The sequence below is a fragment of the Bombina bombina genome, chromosome 4 (genome assembly GCF_027579735.1).
Source record: "Bombina bombina isolate aBomBom1 chromosome 4, aBomBom1.pri, whole genome shotgun sequence".
NCBI classification, from domain to species: domain Eukaryota; kingdom Metazoa; phylum Chordata; class Amphibia; order Anura; family Bombinatoridae; genus Bombina; species Bombina bombina.
The window spans coordinates 777,794,222-777,815,481 of NC_069502.1; the positions used below are offsets into that span (position 1 = coordinate 777,794,222).

At 39.1% G+C, this 21,260-nt stretch overlaps 1 protein-coding gene across 1 annotated transcript in view; it reads right to left on the reverse strand.

Annotated features, from left to right (window-relative positions):
- The window catches only part of OPN3 (opsin 3), a 66,145-nt gene that overhangs the window by 23,467 nt on the left and 21,418 nt on the right, over positions 1–21,260 (reverse strand). The window contains exon 2 of the mRNA XM_053712272.1: positions 3,389–3,708. Coding sequence (XP_053568247.1) covers positions 3,389–3,708 — 320 coding nt within the window. The remainder of the gene's footprint in view (positions 1–3,388; positions 3,709–21,260) is intronic.

Genomic DNA, 21,260 nt, shown 5'->3' on the forward strand with positions numbered 1-21,260 from the left:
GGATGTTGAATAGTACCTGGGGAGCTGGAGGGGTGCCGTTGATGTGGAGCAAGACGCAGCAGCAGAAGAGGACTCAGCCGAGGAAGAGGTTATGGAAGAGGATGGAGTAGGAGGAGTAGAGGAGGTAGCAGCAGGCCTGCCTGCAAGTCGTGGTGGTGTCACCAACTCCTCTGCAGAGCCACGCATTCCATGCTTGTCAGCCGTCAGCAGGTTTACCCAATGCACAGTGTAGGTGATATACCTGCCCTGACCATGCTTTGCAGACCAGCTATCAGTGGTCAGATGGCCCCATGCCCCAACGCTGTGTGCCAGACATGCCATTACTTCCTTTCGCACTGTACAGGTTGGGGATTGCCTTTTGTGAAAAGAAATTTCGGCCGAGTACCTTCCACTGCGGTGTCCCAATAGATACAAATTTTTTGAACGCCTCAGACTCCACCAGCTTGTATGGTAAAAGCTGGCGGGCTAAGAGTTCAGACAAGCCAGCTGTCAGACGCCGGGCAAGGGGGTGACTTTGGGAAATTGGCTTCTTGCACTTAAACATGTCCTTGACAGACACCAGACTGTGGGCAGATGACCAGGAACTGCTACGTAAGAGAGACTGAGTGGCGGATGGTTTAGAGGGGGCAAGGAGGACAGCAGTGGTTGACGTGGCTGAAGATGCTGGACCAGGAGGAGGATGGCGGCTTTGAGTTTGTGTGCTGCTTCTACTCATGTGTTCATCCCCTCGGCGTTTGTGATGTGAGACCATGTGCCTTCGCAAAGCAGTTGTACCTAGGTGGGTGTTGGACTTCCCATGACTCAGTTTCTTTTAGCACAGGTTGCAAATGGCATCGCTGTTGTCAGAGGCAGACACACACAAAAAATGCCACACTGCTAAGCTCTGCGATGACTGCATTCTGGTGGTGGCAACAGCATGCGTTGATTGGCATGCTGTCGGGCTGACCCCGGGTTCCGATGCATGCTGTCTGACTGTGCCACTATCTCCTTGCGATGACCTCCCCCTGCTTCCAACTCGTCTCCTCCTCCTCCTCTGTCTCCCCATCTGAACTTTCCCCCTCTTCTTCTTCTCTTCTAGCGGGCACCCACGTGACATCCACGGACGCATCATCATCAACCGCTTCACTTGTATCTGACAAATCAACAAAGGAAGCAGCAGCGGGTACAACATCACCATCATCATCACACCGTACGTCCATGTCTGTAATGCTGCCTGACTGAGACATATCACTGTTATCTACATCCTCTGTCAATGATGGTTGCGCATCACTCATTTCTTCCAACTGATGTGTCAATAACTCCTCTGACAGATCAAGTGAAGCGGCTGTGGTGCTAGTGTTGGTGGTGGCGGCAGGCGGGCGAGTGGCACTGGTCACTTGAGAGGTGCCCGAAGCTAAGCTGGAGGTGGATGGTGCGTCAAGGTTAGGAGCGGAAGCTGTAGAAGATTGGGTGTCCTGTGTTAGCCATTCAACTAGGTCCTCCTCAGAACTTTTCTCGTTCATGGAACGTGGCCTCTGAACACTGTGCATTATTGTAGGGTCAAAGGGAATCGCAGCACCACGACGGCACCTGCGGGGTGGCCTGCCTCTGCCTGCCATTTTTTTTTTAAATGTAGACTTACACTACTATTAAACAAAATATGAGTGGTGCCACTGGGCAAGTGGGCACAGTATACGCTGTGAGCCTGACACAAAAAAGCAGACTGATGTTTCACAATCCAAAAAGTTTATTTTTTTTAAATGTACACTTACACTACTATTAAACAAGATATGAGTGGTGGCACTGGGCAAGTGGGCACAGTATACACTGTGAGCCTGACACAAAAAAGCAGACTGATGTTTCACAGTCAAAAATGTTTATTTTTTAAATATTTAAACTACTGTTACAACAAATATGAGTGGTGCCACTAACTTAGCAAGTGGGCCTGGCACACACGCTGGCAGGCAGGCAGGCAAATGCAATAAGATTACAATAGCAGACTGATGTTTCACAGTCCAAAATTTTTTTAAAAAAAATATTTACACTACTGTTACAACAAATATGATTGGTGGCACTAGTTGGCAAGTGGGCCTGGCACACACGCTGGCAGGCAGGCAACTTCAATTAGATTACACTAGCAGACTGATGTTTCACAGTCCAAAATAGTTTTTTTTTTAAATATTTACACTACTGTTATCACAAATATGATTGGTGGCACTAGTTGGCAAGTGGGCTTGGCACACACGCTGGCAGGCAGGCAACTGCAATTAGATTACACTAGCTGAATGATGTTTCACAGTCAAAAAAGTTTTTGTTTAAAATATTTACAATACTGTCATAACAAATATGATTGGTGGCACTAGTTGGCAAGTGGGCCTGGCATACACGCTGGCAGGCAGGCAACTGCAATTCGATTGCACTAGCAGACTGATGTTTCACAGTCAAAAAAGTTTTTTTTTAAATATTTACACTACTGTTACAACAAATATGAGTGGTGCCACTAACTTGGCAAGTGGGTCTGGAACACATGCTGGCAGGCAGGCAGGCAACTTCAATTAGATTACAATAGCAGACTGATGTTTCACAGTCAATTTTTTTTTTTTTAAATATTTACACTACTGTTACAACATATATGATTGGTGGCACTAGTTGGCAAGTGGGCCTGGCAAACATGCTGGCAGGCAGGCAAATGCAATAAGATTACAATAGCAGACTGATGTTTCACAGTCCAAAATTTTTTAATTTTAAATATTTACACTACTGTTACAACATATATGATTGGTGGCACTAGTTGGCAAGTGGACCTGGCACACACGCTGGCAGGCAGGCAACTTCAATTAGATTACACTAGCAGACTGATGTTTCACAGTCAAAAAAGTTTTTTTTTTAAATATTTACACTACTGTTATAACAGTAGTAACGGACAGGAATCACCGGAAATCAACCCGATCGAGTACGATCGGGTTGATTGACACCTCCCTGCTGTCGGCCGATTGGCCGCGAGTCTGCAGGGGGCGGCGTTGCACCAGCCGCTCTTGTGAGCTGCTGGTGTTATGTTAAATGCGGAGAGCGTATTGCTCTCCGCATTTAGCGAGGTCTTGCGGACCTGATCCGCAGTGTCGGATCAGGTCCGCAAGCCCTTTGATAAATTGGGGTCATAGACTTCTGACCAGATACATAATTAAGAAATTGATAACACTTATGTCACTTTTTGGGTTTGGAAATTAATTGTAATTACTTTTTGTAACTACTGCTTACAAAAGTATGCTAAATGTCTTACAAAGCACACTTTGCACACAAACAAACATATAAATCTGATTGTGGTTGCTTGACACTAAGCTGTTTGTACTATAAATATATTACTTAATTTTAAAAAATTTCCTTATTAACAATTACTTAGTTATCTTACCTTTCTAATTCCATGTAAAATGCGTCCATAGCAGAAGAACATAAAACCTACAGGTACTACAATGCAAGCCAAAAAATAAAAGAGAATGAAAAAAGTGTCATTTGGATCATTTGATGTCCAATCCATAGAACAACTTATTCCATGAATTTCAAGCAAATATCTGTTCCATCCAAGAATAGGTGCTGCAGCCCAGGCAAATGAATACAGCCAAATAAAAGAGATGGATCTCCAAGACCATGAAAAATCAATAACTTTAGCATGCAATACTCGGATATATCTCTCATATGCAACACATGTAAGAGTAAGTATTGAGACAATACCTGTAAAAAAATAATAATAGATTTTTAGTGGAAAATAACATTGTCAAATCAATTTAGCTGTTAGATATGGGGGCAAACTATATATAATCTAAATGCCAAAAAAGCATGTTCGTACCAGAGTTTCAAAATAAAAAAACAGTTTGCATTGCACAGAAGCATTGCGCTCACAAGAGCGTGCTTCCATAGGCCTTAGACACGGCATGAGAACTAGCGCAGAGAAGGGGAAGAGAAGTCGCTCAGCACATATAAATATACAGTATATGTATATGACTATATAGAATATATATTTATGTCTTAACAATATGTTTAATACACATTAAAAATACATATATATTTACTGGGAACACACAGTCCCCATTGACCGCAATCTACAGGCACTTTTCAGTGCCATTTTTTTTCTAACACCCCTCACCCACCAACATTCAGCCCTCATAACTGCTTCTTGCAGTTATTTTATTAAAAAAAATGTTTTTAATAAACTAGACGCCACTGTATTTTGGGGGTAATTCTGGCACTTTTATTAAAATTAACCAGAGATCTGATCTCTGGTTAATTTTATGAGCACTAATTGCTACGGCGAGCTTGCAATGGCTGGTTAATTATCGCGTGCCCGTATATTTCCATTTGCACGCACACAATAAATTACCGCTCCACTTGTAATCTAGCCAATTATGTGTTACTGCAATTGGAAATTAAAAAAAATAAATATTAATTAATTTAATAAATATATGATTTTGAAAACTAGTCGATAAGCCAGATGTAGAAACAACCTATTTTGTACCTGTTCTTTTATATAAATATTTAAGAAAATCGCAATTAAAATTAAAATTAATAACCACTTAACCGTCAACCACCCACATCACAATACACCTAATTACCCATATTAACCCCTAAACCGCAAAACCCCCACATCACAATAAACCTATTTATCCTATTAACTCCTAAACCGCAAAATGCCTACATCGCAATAAACCTATTTACCCTATTAACCCCTAAACTGCAAAACCCCCACATAGCAATAAACCTATTTACCCTATTAACCTCTAAACCACAAAACCCCTACATCGCAATAAACCTATGTACCCTATTAACCCCTAAACCGCAAAATGCCTACATCGCAATAAACCTATTTACCCTATTAACCTCTAAACCGCAAAACCCCCACATCGCAATAAACCTATTTACCCTATTAACCCCTAAACCGCAAAACCCCTACATCGCAATAAACCTATTTACCCTATTAACCCCTAAACCGCAAAACCCCTATATCGCAATAAACATATTTAACTTATTAACCCTTTAAACTGCCAAAACCCACAATGCAAATAACTATTTAAAAAAAACTAAAGTACAGTACACTAACCTAACACCCCCTAACCTAGCACCCCATTAAATAAACCCAAATTACCTAAACAAATACATTCTAAAGTTACAAAAAAATAAAAAAAAAGCTAACATTACAGAAAATAAAAAAATCAAATTAACAAATTTAACAAAATTAAACCTAATTCATATTAAAATAAAAAAGACACCTCCCAAACTAAAAACACCGCCTACTCTAATAATAAACTACCAGTAGCCCTTAAAAGGGCTTTTTGCAGGGCATTGCCCAACATAATCAGATCTTTTACAAAAAATATACAAAGTCCCACCTAACATTAAACCCCCCACCCCCCAAAATAAAAGGACCTAACATTAAAAAACCTAAACTACCCATTTCCCTGAAAAGGGCATTTGTTTGGGCATTGCCCTTAAAAGGGCATTTAGCTCTTTTTCTGCCCATCCCTAATCTAAATAAAACAAATCCCCCCAAAAAACCCTTTAAAAAATCCTAACTCTAACCCCAGGTTGGTACTCACGGTTCCTGAATTCTGGCGGAGAAGGTCCTGTTCCAGGTGGTGAAGTCTTCTTCCAAGCGCAACCACTTCTTTCAGGAACATCCTGTGCGGAGCAGAGCTGAAGACCGGCGACTCTGGAACTGAAGACCAGTGACCGCGGAGCCATGGAGCGTGGAGGATCCTCTTCCTACGATTGGCCGTACACTGAATAGTGAATTCAAGGTACGCGATTAAAGATGGCATCCCTTGAATTCCTATTGGCTGATTTGATTCTTCCAATTCAAATCAGCCAATAAGATGAAAGCTACTCAAATCCTATTGGCTGTTTAAATTAGCCAATAGGATAAGAGCAAGTGAAATTCTATTGGCTGATTTGAATAGCCAATAAAATTCCACTTGCTCTCATCCTATTGGCTAATTTAACAGCCAATAGGATTTGAGTAGCTTTCATCCTATTGACTGATTTGAATTGGAAGAATCAAATCAGCCAATAGGAATTCAAGGGACGCCATCTTTTTTTTTTTCCAATAACATTTTTTATCTTTTAATACTTGATGCAGGTGTTTTTTTTTTTTTTTTTTTTTAATACTTGATGAGGCGTTTTTTCTTTAATACTTGATGCGGGCGGTTATTTATTTATTTTTTAATACTTTATTGTGGGCGATTAGGTGTTGCTTTTGTAATGCTCCGTTTGCCTTCGCTGCATCCCGGTGGATTCCGAAAATGGCAGGGTGGTGAAAGAATCCACCTTCGCTGCATCCAGGTGAATTATCTTGTCCTCGCGCTGCCAACATTCCATTGAGGATGCGTGCGCAACTGCCGACGAACATTACAAATGCAATTATAGTATAGATATAATCTAAATAGTGCAAAAAACACAATCCACACAAAGACTTTAATGTACACTACATCCACACTAATCAGTACAGATATCAAAAAATAAATCAAAATGTTAACGGACGATTAAATGCAACAGATTTGCATAATCAACAAAATTAAAAAAAAAAAAAGACAATGTAATAATTCTTAAGGCCTGATGATCTCTGGTCTGGTGAGATTATTTAAAGGGACACTAAAGTAAAAATTAAACTTGCATGGTTCAGAGAGAGAGCATGCAATTGTAAGAGACTTTAAAATTTACTTCCATTATTAAAATGTGCATAATCATTTCATATACACACTTTCTGAGGCACCAGCTACTACTGAGTGTGGGCAAAAGTTGATAGTGTATACCTATATAAGTCTTTAATTGGCTGACAGCTGTCACATGATATAGGGGACTGAAATAAATTTGTCAGAAAATATCTACAGATTATTTAAAATTCAGATTAAATGCAATTGCATTGTCTTTTTATTGTGCACTTGTTGAGTATGTGATTCTACTGCATGGTTCATCAAGACAGGAGAGGCCAACCGGCAGCCCTCAGCCCTTTTTCCCTGGGACTGCACAAACTAGTGCAAAGAATGTGCATGCCATAGTTTTTGTGACCTCTGGGGAAAAAAAGCAAAACTAAAATTGCTTTGGGGTGGCCAAAACTCAAAAGAGCCCTCTGCCGGGAAGGACAGCAAATTAAGGCTACCTTATCTATAATCCCATATGCCACTGGACATTTTTAGGAAGTATATTATTATTTGGGTGTTTAAATGTATGACTCTTAAAGACTTCAAAATATTGACCTGTGGCTCCCATATGGTGGAAAGTTGGCCATCATTAATCTAAGACATCTTTTCAGTACTTTCAGTTCCCTCATAGAATTGTAGATTGGCAAATTTTAGCTTTTGAGATGTTTATCTAGCTAGGCAGGGTTCTGGGTGTTAAGAGGAAAACATGCCTCATAATATAATGCGGAGAAAAAGCATCCAGAGATTTGATTTCTCTCTATGCTGGTGAGTTTTTGATCATTACTGCCTCCTTATTTCAAATGAATAGCAGATTTTTTGCGACAAATTTAAAGTTACTCACATTTCTTCTGCCCCCTGTATCATGTGACAGCAATCAGCCAAACACATATACACTGTGAACTTGTGCATGTGCAGTAGGAGCTGGTGCCTCAAAAAGTATGCATATAAAAAGACTGTGCACATTGTGATAATGGAAGTAAATTGGATTTTTTTTTTTATTGCATGTTCTATCTCAATCATGTGTCTCTTCAAGTTAAAACCAACAATTTGATTTTAAGGTAGAGAAAAGTACTGGTAAACAGGAAGTTTATATAAGTAAGAGACCGACAGCAAAACAGGCTGTGCTCAGAAACCAACTCCCACCAATGGAAAGTATTGCAGATTCAATTCAGCCGCCTTCATGCTGACTAGTTTAATCCGATTGTAACATGCTCATTACTCACATGGTCCCATATAGATGACATCATCATCCGGTGCCACTCCAAAGCACTCAATCAAACGCCATTTAAAGATACAGCAAACAACAAGGTGGAAAGGCACCCGGTCTCCAACAATCACAGGACTCTTACATCAGATAAAAGCAGAGATATTTATTTGGCATCCAAAAAAGACAAAACACATCACAGGAAAAGGTCAAACATGTTTTGTATAGATAATATTGAACTTCTTCAATGACCACTAATAACTGACTAAACAGCTCTAATATACACCTGCACAACTCCTCCCCAAAATAGAACACCCAATCATAGCTGTAAAGCACTAATTAACTGCTCACCAATCAAAACATATATATATATATATATATATATATATATATATATATATATATATATATATATATATATATATCTTAAAGGGACAGTAAAGTAAAAAAAACATTCATGATTTAAATTGGGCATGTAATTTTAAACAACTTTCCAATTAACTTTTATTACCAATTTTGCTTTGTTCTCTTAGTATTCTTAGTTGAAAGCTAAATCTAGGAGGTTCATGTTCATGTGCTAATTTCTTAGACCTTGAAGACTGCCTCTAATCTGAAAGCAGTTTGACAGTTTTTCCCCACTAGAGGGCGTTAGTTCATGTGTTTCATATAGATAACTGAGCTAAGGCACGTGAAGCTCCTAGGAGTCAGCACTGATTGGCTAAAAATGCAAGTCTGTCAAAAGAACTGAAATAAGTGGGCAGTTTGCAGAGGCATAGATACAAGTTAATCACAGAGGTAAAAAAGTATATTATTATAACTCTGTTGGTTATGCAAAATTGGGGAATGGGTAATAAAGGGATTATCTACCTTTTTAAACAACAAAAATTCTGGTGTTTACTGTCCCTTTAAGGTGGAATACATGAAATCAACAAGGTATATATGAATTGCATAAAAAGGAGGAAGGCATGTAGTAAATGCTTAACAAATTCATGCATAGTACAAAGAGGTTATAACGTAAAATAAAATAATATAAATGTATAACATAACTAATCTAATGAGAGGATACATTATTAACAGCAAAGTATCAACAATAAAAATACATAGTAACATAGTAGATAAGGTTGAAAAAAGACCGAAGTCCATTGAGTTCAACCTATACAAATCTAAAATACTTACAAAAAGCTCCAGTTAAACTTAAATAACCCCACTGAAAGGTGACCCATTTAATACTAGCAATCATATCCATGAATTTTGTTTATATACAGAAATGTATCCAGACTATTTTTAAATGTATCTAGGGTTTTGGCATTCACTACCTCCTTTGGTAATGAGTTCCACAATTTTATTGCTCTTACAGTGAAAAAACATTTCCATTGCAGGAGATTAAATCTCCTTTCCTCCAACCTTAATTGTGACCTCTTGTCACAAACAATTTTCTTGGAATAAACAGAGCTTCAGCCATCTCTGTATATGGGCCTTGAATATATTTATATAAAGTAATCATGTCACCTCTCAAGGCCTTTTTTCTATAACAAAAGAAAAAGAAAACCCAGTTTGGCTAGCCTCTCCTCATAGGTTAAATTCTCCAATCCCCTTATTAGCTTTTTGGCCCTTCTCTGAACTTTTTCTAGTTCTGCAATATCTTTATTTGCAATCAGTCCCCAGAACTGCACTCCATACTCAAGGTGAGGTCTTACCAGGGCTTTATGACATAATTATGCTTTCCTCCCTTGAATCAATGCCTCTTTTAATACATGCTAGTATCTTGTTAGCATTTGTGTCAGGTTAGGAAATGTCCAGAAGAAGACCCAAATGCTAGGGGGAACTTAAACAAAACCCTTGCACTCTGAGTTTAATCCAGGACGTGACCCCACGACAACCTCTAGAAAACAAGGTACTCACGATATGGAGCAGTGTTGGCCTCAGGAAAAAAGTCCTCAGGAATTCAAGATAACAGCCGGATAGACTTCTGAATAGGGTACTGGGTTCAGGAATTGTCCTCCACGGAACCAGGAGTGCAGGGATAGACAACATATACTTAGACAAAAAGAGGGTTAAACAAGAAACAGTTAATAATGCAGGAGTTGATAACTTGAAATTGAGCAATAGAGGTTTAAGCACAGCGTAGTCAGTACTAGCAGAGTTTGGCAACAGGTAATCAGGCAGTTTGAGGGTTAACACAGCGTAGTCAGTACTTGCAAAGTTTGGCAACAAGTAATCAGGCAGTTTGAGGGTTAACACAGCGAAGGACTCACAGAAGCCACAAAGAGGAACAAACGGGCACCGATTGAACAGGAAGCCCGGAATAAAAAGCCGAGTCCTGACGTCAGCAGGAAGAAATGGCTCAGACGACTTGTCAATCAAGCACGCAAGGAGGACCGCCAGAACTTCCCGGCGGCTGAGCGTGACAGTGCCCCCTCCTCAAGGACCCCTCCGGGGGACCCGAACAGGCCTGGCAGGGTATTTCTTTTGAAAAGACTTGACAAGAGCAGGAACATGAACATGAGAGGCTGGTTCCCAGGATCGTTCAGTGATAGGGTAACCCTTTTAATGGACCAGGTAGTACAACTGATTGCCCCGTAGCTTGGAATCCAGAATCTGACTGATCTCAAACTATGAAGTACCCTCTACGGAAAGTGGAGGAGGTGGTTAACTTTTGATGGAGTACCGGTTGTAGATAAAGAAGCAATAAGGGTCTGGCAGCACATAGCAGTAAAATTCAAAGCTTTATTTTACGATATTTCAGGCACACAGGTACATCATGGACTGAACGTCTGACGTGTTTCACGCCCCCTAGTGGCGTTTCATCAGAGACAACAGGTGTTCTAACCACAGCCTTCTTATAGGCAGGCCATGGACAGGTACATATTTTAACCCTTCAATGTCATAATCACTGCACAAGTTAAACATTGAAAGGATGCCTAAACATAAAATATGCTACAGTTTACACTTGTTTAAGCTCTCACATTGCCCTTATCAAGGAAGGAATAAATATTACGAAGTATTTGCTCTATATGATCATCACATTAAATTAGAAATGAGCCTATTATAACTTGCTAAGCATACATAAAGATGTTATACATTTCATAATCATTTAGACGGTTAAGCCATGTCATCATTGTTACATTATCACTGATGCATGGAAGACACACAAAAATATATGTATATATACACATACTTCAACCCTCAGATACATATATTTATCAAGATTGTTATAACTGTAAACAGACAATTTACTATCTGCTGAATCCCATTTTGGCTGTGTGGTTTACACAATTCCAACTATACAGTAAATATTAATTCAATATAATACAATTCAATGTTGATAAATTTCACCTATTTCTATATGTATCTTTAAGGGTTGTTCATACGAGGTAGCTAATATCCCATTCCAGGTTAAGACCATTAGGAATTCTGGTCTTTAACTGGTAGATCCAGTAAAACTCTTTTTTATCCAAAATCTTATACTTATTGCCCCCTCTTAAAGGGACCTTTGCTACATCAATGATTTTTACCTTGAACTTGCCTTCGTTGGTAAAATGTATAAGATTAAAATGCCTGGCTACTGTGGAATCCTTGCAATAATTTTTCACATCATTAACATGTTCCCTAACCCTCACATTGACCTCTCTAGTCGTTTTTCCAACATATTGGATCTTGCAAAAACTGCACTCCAATAAATAGACAGCGAACGTAGACTTACAATTCGCATAAAAGGTTATAGGATATACATTATCATCTACAGAAGACCTAAAAATATTTGTCACATCAATCAAATCACAAGTTAGGCATGTTCTAGCTCCGCATTTGAAGCATCCTGTCTTTCTCAGCCAATTATCTCCTCTGTTGGCCCTCATATTCGGAACCAAACTGGGAGCTAGCTGAGCCACCAATGTTACTGGTTTCTTGGGTACAAATCTGCAACCCGATGTATAATTTTGCAGTATTTGATCCCCTCCCAATATTGGCATGTGTCTTTTCAATATTTTGACTATGTCAGGAAATTGGTTGGTATACTCTGTTGTGAATACAATAGTGCCATCATTAAATTGCAAGGGATTTTCTTTCTCAATTCTGTTCCTTAGTTTTAACTTGCTGATTTCTAACTTAGTCTTCTCCAATTTCTTTGGGTCATACCCCTTTGCTATTAGTCTTTGGTGATATATTGCCTCATCTTCAGTATTTCTTCTCAATCTAATGTATTGATCTCTTGGAATAGCACGTACCAAATGGGGGGGATGGCAGGAGTTCGCATGTAGGATGGTGTTTCCCGCAGTACTCTTGCGGAAAGTTTTAGACACAATCCTTCTCTTTTTTCACATTCCCCTCTAAGGTTATATCCAAAAGTAAATACATTTATGATCATATCCTCCCACAAATTTAAAAATAATTCATTATTTTTCAGAAAGGTACAAAATCTTTCAAATCCAATGTCATCCAAATGCTCATCAACGATCATAATCAGATCGTCAATGAACCTTCTGTAATAAAGTATTTTTTCAGTATGTGCTTTAAATACATCATTGTACAAATGCTTTATTTCCCAGAAACCTACATACAAATTGGCAAAGCAAGGGGCAAACTTTGCCCCCATTGCCGTGCCACAACAATGCAGATAGTATCTGCCATCAAAAACTAAGAAATTGTCACAAATATACACCTTGATGTTATCCTTATATGCAGAGAATTTGTCAAGGAAATATCTCACAGCCATGATCCCTGAGGTATGTGGGATCATGGCCGTGAGATACTATATCTACTACTACCCATGAATGTTCATCCTTCCACTCAAAAGATTTCAAACTCTCAAGCAAATGTGCAGAATCTCTCAAGTAGCTGAATAAACCTTTCACTATTGGCTGCAATATTTGGTCCAGCCACTCCGAGAGAGGCTCAAGTAGCGACCCAATGCCGGAAACAATGGGCCTTCCCGGGGTCGTAAAGGATTTTTATGGACCTTGGGCAAATAGTGAAATAGTAGTACTATTGGGAACTCTGGAACAAGCAACTCAATGTCCTCCTGTCTGAATAATCCTAAATAAACGCCATCATCAAGCAATGACAACAGTTCTCTCTTAAAGGTCAATGTGGGATTTCCACTGAGTAAAGTATAAGTGGTTGTATCATTTAATTGGCGAAAGGCTTCATTAAAGTAATCTTTCTTATTCAAAACAACAATGTTGCCTCCCTTATCGGAGTTTCTGATTACAATTACTTGATTACTTTTGAGTGATTCTAACGCCAATTTCTCAGTTTTCTTTAAGTTGCTTCTAACTGGTTTTTTATTTAAAGATAAATTTAAAATATCCCTTTCTATAGTTTTTTGGAACATGTTAATGGCTGGTCCCCTAAATTGTATGGAGTAAAAATCTGAACCATATTTCTTAGGCCCCTGTGGTATGGCACGCTCACACAGTGTGTCATGTCCTGTTTGCAAATCTTTCATTGTACTTAGTGTGCAAGCATCTTGAAAGGAAACATCTTGTACTTGTGCTGTTTTATTGATATCAATAGGTCTCATATCACTGTTAGTGTTAACTTGTTAACTTGCATATGAACCTATTGATATCTAATAATGTGTTGAAAGGAGAGAAATCTCTAGTAGGAGCAAATCCTAACCCTCTGCTAAGCAGACTTATTTGATCTTTATTAAGTACATATGAAGATAAGTTGATAACATTTAGGTCTAATTGTCCCAAACATTGTTGTCTTATTTCTTTTTTCTTTTTGCCTTTGGATCTCCTGACCCGTCTAAAGGGACTTTGGATTCCTTTTGAGACTCTCTATTGTGCTCTTTTCTTGACTCTTTGGACCTTGTAGATGGCCCTTCACTATTCGTTTATTTAGGATTATTCAGACAGGAGGACATTGAGTTGCTTGTTCCAGAGTTCCCAATAGTGCCACTATTTCACTATTTGCCCAAGGTCCATAAAAATCCTTTATGACCCCCGGGAAGGCCCATTGTTTCCGGCATTGGGTCGCTACTTGAGCCTCTCTCAGAGTGGCTGGACCAAATATTGCAGCCAATAGTGAAAAGTTTATTCAGCTACTTGAGAGATTCTGCACATTTGCTTGAGAGTTTGAAATCTTTTGAGTGGAAGGATAAACATTCATGGGTAGTAGTAGATATAGTATCATTGTATACTTTTATCCCACATACCTCAGGGATCATGGCTGTGAGATATTTCCTTGACAAATTCTCTGCATATAAGGATAACATCAAGGTGTATATTTGTGCCATTTTGGAATTTGTCCTCACCCACAATTTCTTAGTTTTTGACGGCAGATATTATCTGCAATGTTGTGGCACGGCAATGGGGGCAAAGTTTGCCCCTTGCTTTGCCAATTTGTATGTAGGTTTCTGGGAAATAAAGTATTTGTACAATGATGTATTTAAAGCACATACTGAAAAAATACTTTATTACAAAAGGTTCATGGACGATCTGATTATGATCGTTGATGAGCAGTTGGATGACATTGGATTTGAAAGATTTTGTACCTTTCTGAATAACAATGAATTATTTTTGAAATTTGTGGGAGGATATGATCATAAATGTATTGACTTTTTGGATATAACCTTAGAGGGGAATGTGAAAGAGAGAAGGATTGTGTCTAAAACTTTCCGCAAGAGTACTGCGGGAAACACCATCCGACATGCGAGCTCCTGCCATCCCCCCCATTTGGTACGTGCTATTCTAAGAGATCAATACATTAGATTGAGAAGAAATACTGAAGATGAGGCAATATATCACCAACAGGCTGATGAACTAACAAAAAGACGAATAGCAAGGGGGTATGACCCAAAGAAATTGGAGAAGACTAAGTTAGAAATCAGCAAGTTAAAAATAAGGAACAGAATTGAGAAATAAAATCCCTTGCAATTTAATGATGGCACTATTGTATTCACAACAGAGTATACCAACCAATTTCCTGACATAGTCAAAATATTGAAAAGACACATGCCAATATTGGGAGGGGATCAAATACTGCAAAATTATACATCAGGTTGCAGATTTGTACCCAAGAATCCAGTAATATTGGCGGCTCAGCTAGCTCCCAGTTTGGTTCCGAATATGAGGGCCAACAGAGGAGATAATTGGCTGAGAAAGACAGGATGCTTCAAATACGGAGCTAGAACATGCCTAACTTGTGATTTGATTGATGTGACAAATATTTTTAGGTCTTCTGTAGATGATAATGTATATCTTATAACCTTTTATGCGAATTGTAAGTCTATGTTCGCTGTCTATTTATTGGAGTGCAGTTTTTGCAAGATCCAATGTGTTGGAAAAACGAATAGAGAGGTCAATGTGAGGGTTAGGGAACATGTTAATGATGTGAAAAAATAATTGCAAGGATTCCACAGTAGCCAGGCATTTTAATCTTATACATTTTACCAATGAAGGCAAGTTCAAGGTAAAAATCATTGATGTAGCAAAGGTCCCTTTAAGAGGGGGCAATAAGTATAAGATTTTGGATAAAAAAGAGTTATACTGGATCTACCAGTTAAAGACCAGAATTCCTAATGGTCTTAACCTGGAATGAGATATTAGCTACTTCGTATGAACAACCCTTAAAGATACATATAGAAATAGGTGAAATTTATCAACATTGAATTGTATTATATTGAATTAATATTTACTGTATAATTGGAATTGTGTTAACCACACAGCCAAAATGGGATTCAGCAGATAGTAAATTGTCTGTTTACAGTTATAACAATCTTGATAAATATATGTATCTGAGGGTTGAAGTATGTGTATATATACATATATTTTTGTGTGTCTTCCAAGCATCAGTGATAATGTAACAATGATGACATGGCTTAACCGTCTAAATGATTATGAAATGTATAACATCTTTATGTATGCTTAGCAAGTTATAATAGGCTCATTTCTAATTTAATGTGATGATCATATAGAGCAAATACTTCATAATATTTATTCCTTCCTTGATAAGGGCAATGTGAGAGCTTAAACAAGTGTAAACTGTAGCATATTTTATGTTTAGGCATCCTTTTAATGTTTAACTTGTGTAGTGATTATGACATTGAAGGGTTAAAATATGTACCTGTCCATTACCTGCCTATAAGAAGGCTGTGGTTAGAACACCTGTTGTCTCTGATGAAACACCACTAGGGGGTGTTTAACGCGTCAGACGTTCAGTCCATGATGTACCTGTGTGCCTGAAGTATCGCAAAATAAAGCTTTGAATTTTACTGCTATGTGCTGCCAGACCCTTATTGCTTCTCTGGATATTGTTGGCAAGTGATCCGCTGCCTTTCAGGCATTGCACCCTATCACCGCAAGCATCGGTGTGCGAAGCTGGACACGGAAGTGCCTGTGACGTCATCCGTAGGAGTCTGCATCCGGAGAACGCTGTGTGAGCTTGAATCAGCCTCTCCTGTTACTTTGTACCGGTTGCAGATGACTGGCTTGAGTAGAGATACATGAAACACTGGATGGATCTTGAGAGACTTGGGTAAGGCCAGGCGATATGCCGAAGAACAAACTTTGGTAATAATTCTAAAAGATCCTATATACTTAGGACCCAAATTTGTACAAGGTTGTTTAAGACATATGAATCTAGTGGATAAAAATACCCTGTCTCCAGTACGAAGTAAAGGAGCCTTACACCTTCTGCGATCAGCATATTTCTTTTGTCTTAAGGAAGAAGAGAGTAGATTTTGATGAATAAGTTGCCAATTGTTTTTGAGATTTTTCACTACACGATCTGCTCCAGGAACATCAGTAGAACTGGTAATCATAGGAAAAGTTCTAGGTTCAAAACCAAAAGCTGCCTTCAAGGGTGAGGTCTGTAAGGAGGCATTGTAGCATGAGTTGTGAGCTAATTCCGCTAAAGGCAATAACTGAGACCAGTTGGAGTGGTGATGGTTTACATAATGTCTAAGAAAAGACTCCAAAGCTTGATTTACATGCTCAGTCTGTCCGTTGGATTGAGGATGATGTGCAGTAGAAAGAGATATGTTGATTCCGAAGTGCTTACAAAAAGACCTCCAAAACTTGGAAACAAATTGAACTCCACGGTCAGAGACTATGTCAGAGGGAAAACCGTGTAAACGGGATATATGTAGAACAAAAAGTTCAGAAAGTCTTCGAGCCGAAGGCAAACCTGGAAGAGGTATGAAGTGAGCAGACTTGGAGAACCGATCCACCACTACCCAAATGGTCGTATTTCCAGCAGAAACAGGAAGATCAGTGACAAAGTCCATGGATAAGTGGGACCAAGGGTAATGAGGAATAGGAAGAGGGTGTAACAAACCAAACGGTCGATGAGAGGATTGTTTGTTCAAAGCACAAGTGCTACAGGCAGCAATATAATCCTTAACATCCCTTCTCATGGTGGACCACCAAACATGCTGCTTCAGTTTCCACAATCTATTGGTTACCCCAGGATGACCTGCTGTAATGTTGTCGTGAGCCCAACGTAAAAGCTTAAGACATAATTCTCTGGGTACATACAGGATACCAGAAGGTAGTTTGTAAGAAGTTGGTACCCGGTCTTGAGCAGAACGTAAAGCCTGTACTGGAAAAGAGGATACTTGAGCCAAAACTCTGACTGGACGTAGTATAGGTTCAGAATCCAATGGAGAAGGCTCAGAAGATTGAAAATGCCTCCTTTTTAGAAAACACATCACTAAAGGCATGATAATAATTAGGCAATGAATCAGGAACTTCCACCATAGCTACTACTGAACAAGATGGTTTAGAGGGACTTTGCAGGCAATGCTTGAAACAGGTAGTACCCCAGGAAATAAGATCTCCTCTTGACCATGAGAATACCGGATCATGCAGCTGCAACCAAGGTAACCCCAGAATCAACCGAAAGTGGGGAGAAGAGATGACATAAAAACGAATAATTTCAGAATGGAGTATGCCCACAGACAAAAGAAGAGGACTGAATGTTGTATGATTCCAGAACCCAGAGGCTGTCTACTAACTGTAGTTACCTTGATTAACTGTTTCTTGGCTTGAGGAGGAATCCTGAGTGAGTCAACAGAACTTGAATCAATGAAAACTCCAGCAGCTCCTGAGTCGATGAGATCTTGAGCTTGAAACTTGGTATTTCCAAAAGAGATAGCTACAGGAACAAAGAGTTTAGAATTGAGGGAAGACATGGGATTCTGGCTTAACTCTGTCCCTCTATCAATAGTTAAGCCTTGGCTTTTACTGGCCGAATTTGGAAAGTCTTTCAATAAATGTCCTTTGGTACCACAATACAGACATAATCCAAGAGTATGCCTTCTATGGCATTCAGCTTCTGTTAACTTAATAGCTCCTACTTCCATGGGTTCTACAGACTCCGAAGAATGGGAATTATTATTGGAAAGACTTGAGGTACGAATAGGGGGACGAGAAGTAGATCTGAAAAAGGATCTCCGATTCCTATCTCTCTCCTGAAGACGTTCAGAAAGCCGGGCGTCAAGATTAATACACAGATTGATTAGACCCTCCAACGAGTCGGGAAGTTCTCAAAATACAAGTTCATCCTTAAGGCATTCGCAAAGTCCTTTGCGAAAGGCTGCCCGTAAGGCTCCATGGTTCCATTCAGTTTCTGCAGCTAAAGTCCTTAATTCAATAGCATATTGAGCTACAGAAAGAGATCCCTGGTAGTTTGAGGGTTAACACAGAGTAGTCAGTACTTGCAGAGTTTGGCAACAGGTAATCAGGCAGTTTTAGGGTTAACACAGCGTATTCAGTACTTGCAGAGTTTGGCAACAGGTAAACAGGCAGTTTGAGGATTAACTCAGCGAAGGACTCACAGAAGCCACAAAGAGGAACAAACAAACGGGCACCAAAGGAACGGGAAGCCAGGAATAAAAAGCTGAGTCCTGACATCAGCAGGAAGGAACGGCTCAGACGACCTGTCAATCAAGCACGCAAGGAGGACAGCCGGAACTTCCGGGCGGCTGAGCGTGACACTTTTAAGTCACTGCCCTGCATTGTGCACCCATCTTTAGCTTGTTATCTATTACTACTGCCAAATCCCTTTCCTCCTCTGTTTGGCTAAGTTTTGTCCTATTTAAAAAATACGTTGCCTGCTTATTTTTACTTCCAAAATGTAGAACCTTGCATTTTCCCATATTAAATCTCATTTTCCATTTACTTGCCCATACTTCTAATTTTTGCAGATCCCTTTGTAACGAAAGTTCATCCTGCTCTGACCCAATGACCTTACTTAACTTAGTATCATCAGCAAAAATAGAGATGTCGCTATTTAATCCTTGTGCCAAGTCATTTATAAAAATATTAAAAAGAACAGGGCCCAGTACTGATCCCTTGGGGACTCCACTGATTACCTTTGTCCAATCTGAGTATGATCCATTTACTACTACTCGTTGCTCCCTATCTTTTATCCAGTTATTTATCCATGAGCTAACATTTTCAGATATTCCCAGTCCCTTAATTGTGTGCATTAATATCTCATGTGGCACTGTATCAAATGCCTTTGCAAAATCTAAGTATATCACATCAACTGATTCCCCTTTATCTATATTTTTTACTTACTTCCTCGTAGAATCTAATTAGATTAGTTTGACATGATCTATTTCTCCTAAAACCATGCTGATTAGAACTCATAATCTTGTTTACACAAATATGATCATCAATATAATCCCTTATAATCCCTTCAAATATCTTCCCCACTATTGATGTTAGACTAACTGGTCTATAGCTTCCTGAATCATCCCTGCTTCCCTTTTTGAAGAGTGGCACCATATCAGCTTTGCGCCAATCCTGGAGTACCATGCCTGAGGATAATGAGTCTTGAAAAATTAAAAGTAGTGGCTTGTCTATAACAGCGCTAAATTCCCTTAACACCCTTGGTCGTGTTCCATCTGGGCCTGGAGTTTTTATTTACCTTAATATTATCCAGTTTTTTTCCTGATATCCTCTAAACATAACCCAGTTAATGATATGGACCAGCATGTTCTATTTTGTTCCAAAGTATCATCCAATTGTTCCTCTCTTGTGTATATTGAAGAAAAAAACTGTCGGCTAGATTACGAGTTTTGTCGGTAAAGACTTGCGGTGCTGACGAGCCTTTTTTTTCCAGCGCTCACTTTAAACAACACTGGTATTACAAGTTTTCTGAATGGCTGCGTTAGCCTCAGAAAAGTGAGCGTTGAGCAAATTTAGCTCCATTTCTCACTGTAATACCAGCATTGCTTACGGTAGCGGTAAGATGGCTAAAACGTGCTCGTGCAAATGGGGCTGAGACGGCTGGAAAAAAAACTAACACCTACTAAAAAGCAGCGCCCAGCTTCTAACGCAGCCCCATTGTTTCCTATGGGGAAATACTTTTAATGTCTACACCTAACACTCTAACATGAACCCCGAGTCTAAACACCCCTAACCTTACACTTATTAACCCCTAATCTGCCGCCCCGACATCCTCTCCACCTACATTATATTATTAACCCCTAATCTGTCGCTCCGGACACCTACATTATACTTATGAACCGCTAATCTGCTGCCCCTAACATCGACAACACCTACATACTATTTATTAACCCCTAATCTGCCGCCCCCAATGTCGCCGCCACCTACCTACAATTATTAACCCCTAATCTGCTGCCCCCAACATCGCCACCACTATACTAAATTTATTAACCCCTAAACCTAACCCTAACACCCCCCTAACTTAAATCTAATTTAAATAAATAAAATTTATATAATTAAATAAATTAATCCTATAGCTATTTTAGGATTTATTTTTATTTTACAGGCAACTTTGTATTTATTTTAACAAGGTAGAATAGTTATTAAATAGTTATTAACCATTTAATAACTACCTAGCTAAAATAAATACAAAATTACCTGTAAAATAAATCCTAACCTAAGTTACAATTACACCTAACACTACACTATAAATAAAATAATTAACTAAATTAAATTAAACTAATTACAATTAAATAAAATAAACTAAATTACAGAAAAAAAAAAGAAATTACAATTTTTTAAACTAATTACACCTAATCTAATCCCCCTAATAAAATAAAAAAGCCCCGCAAAATAATAAAATTCCCTACCCTATACTAAATTTCAAATAGCCCTTGAAAGGGCCTTTTGCGGGGCATTGCCCCAAAGTAATCAGCTCTTTTACCTGGGAAAAAAAAAATACAATACCCCCCCAACATTACAACCCACCACCCACATACCCCTACTCTAAAACCCACCCAATCCCCCCTTAAAAAAACCTAACACTAATCCCCTGAAGCCGTCTTCACCCAGCTGGGCACAAGTGGTCCTCCAGAGGGTCCGAAGTCTTCATCCTATCCGGGCAGAAGAGGACATCCAGACCGGCAGAAGTCTTCATCCAAGCGGCATCTTCTATCTTCATCCTTCCGGAGCAGATCGGGTCCATCT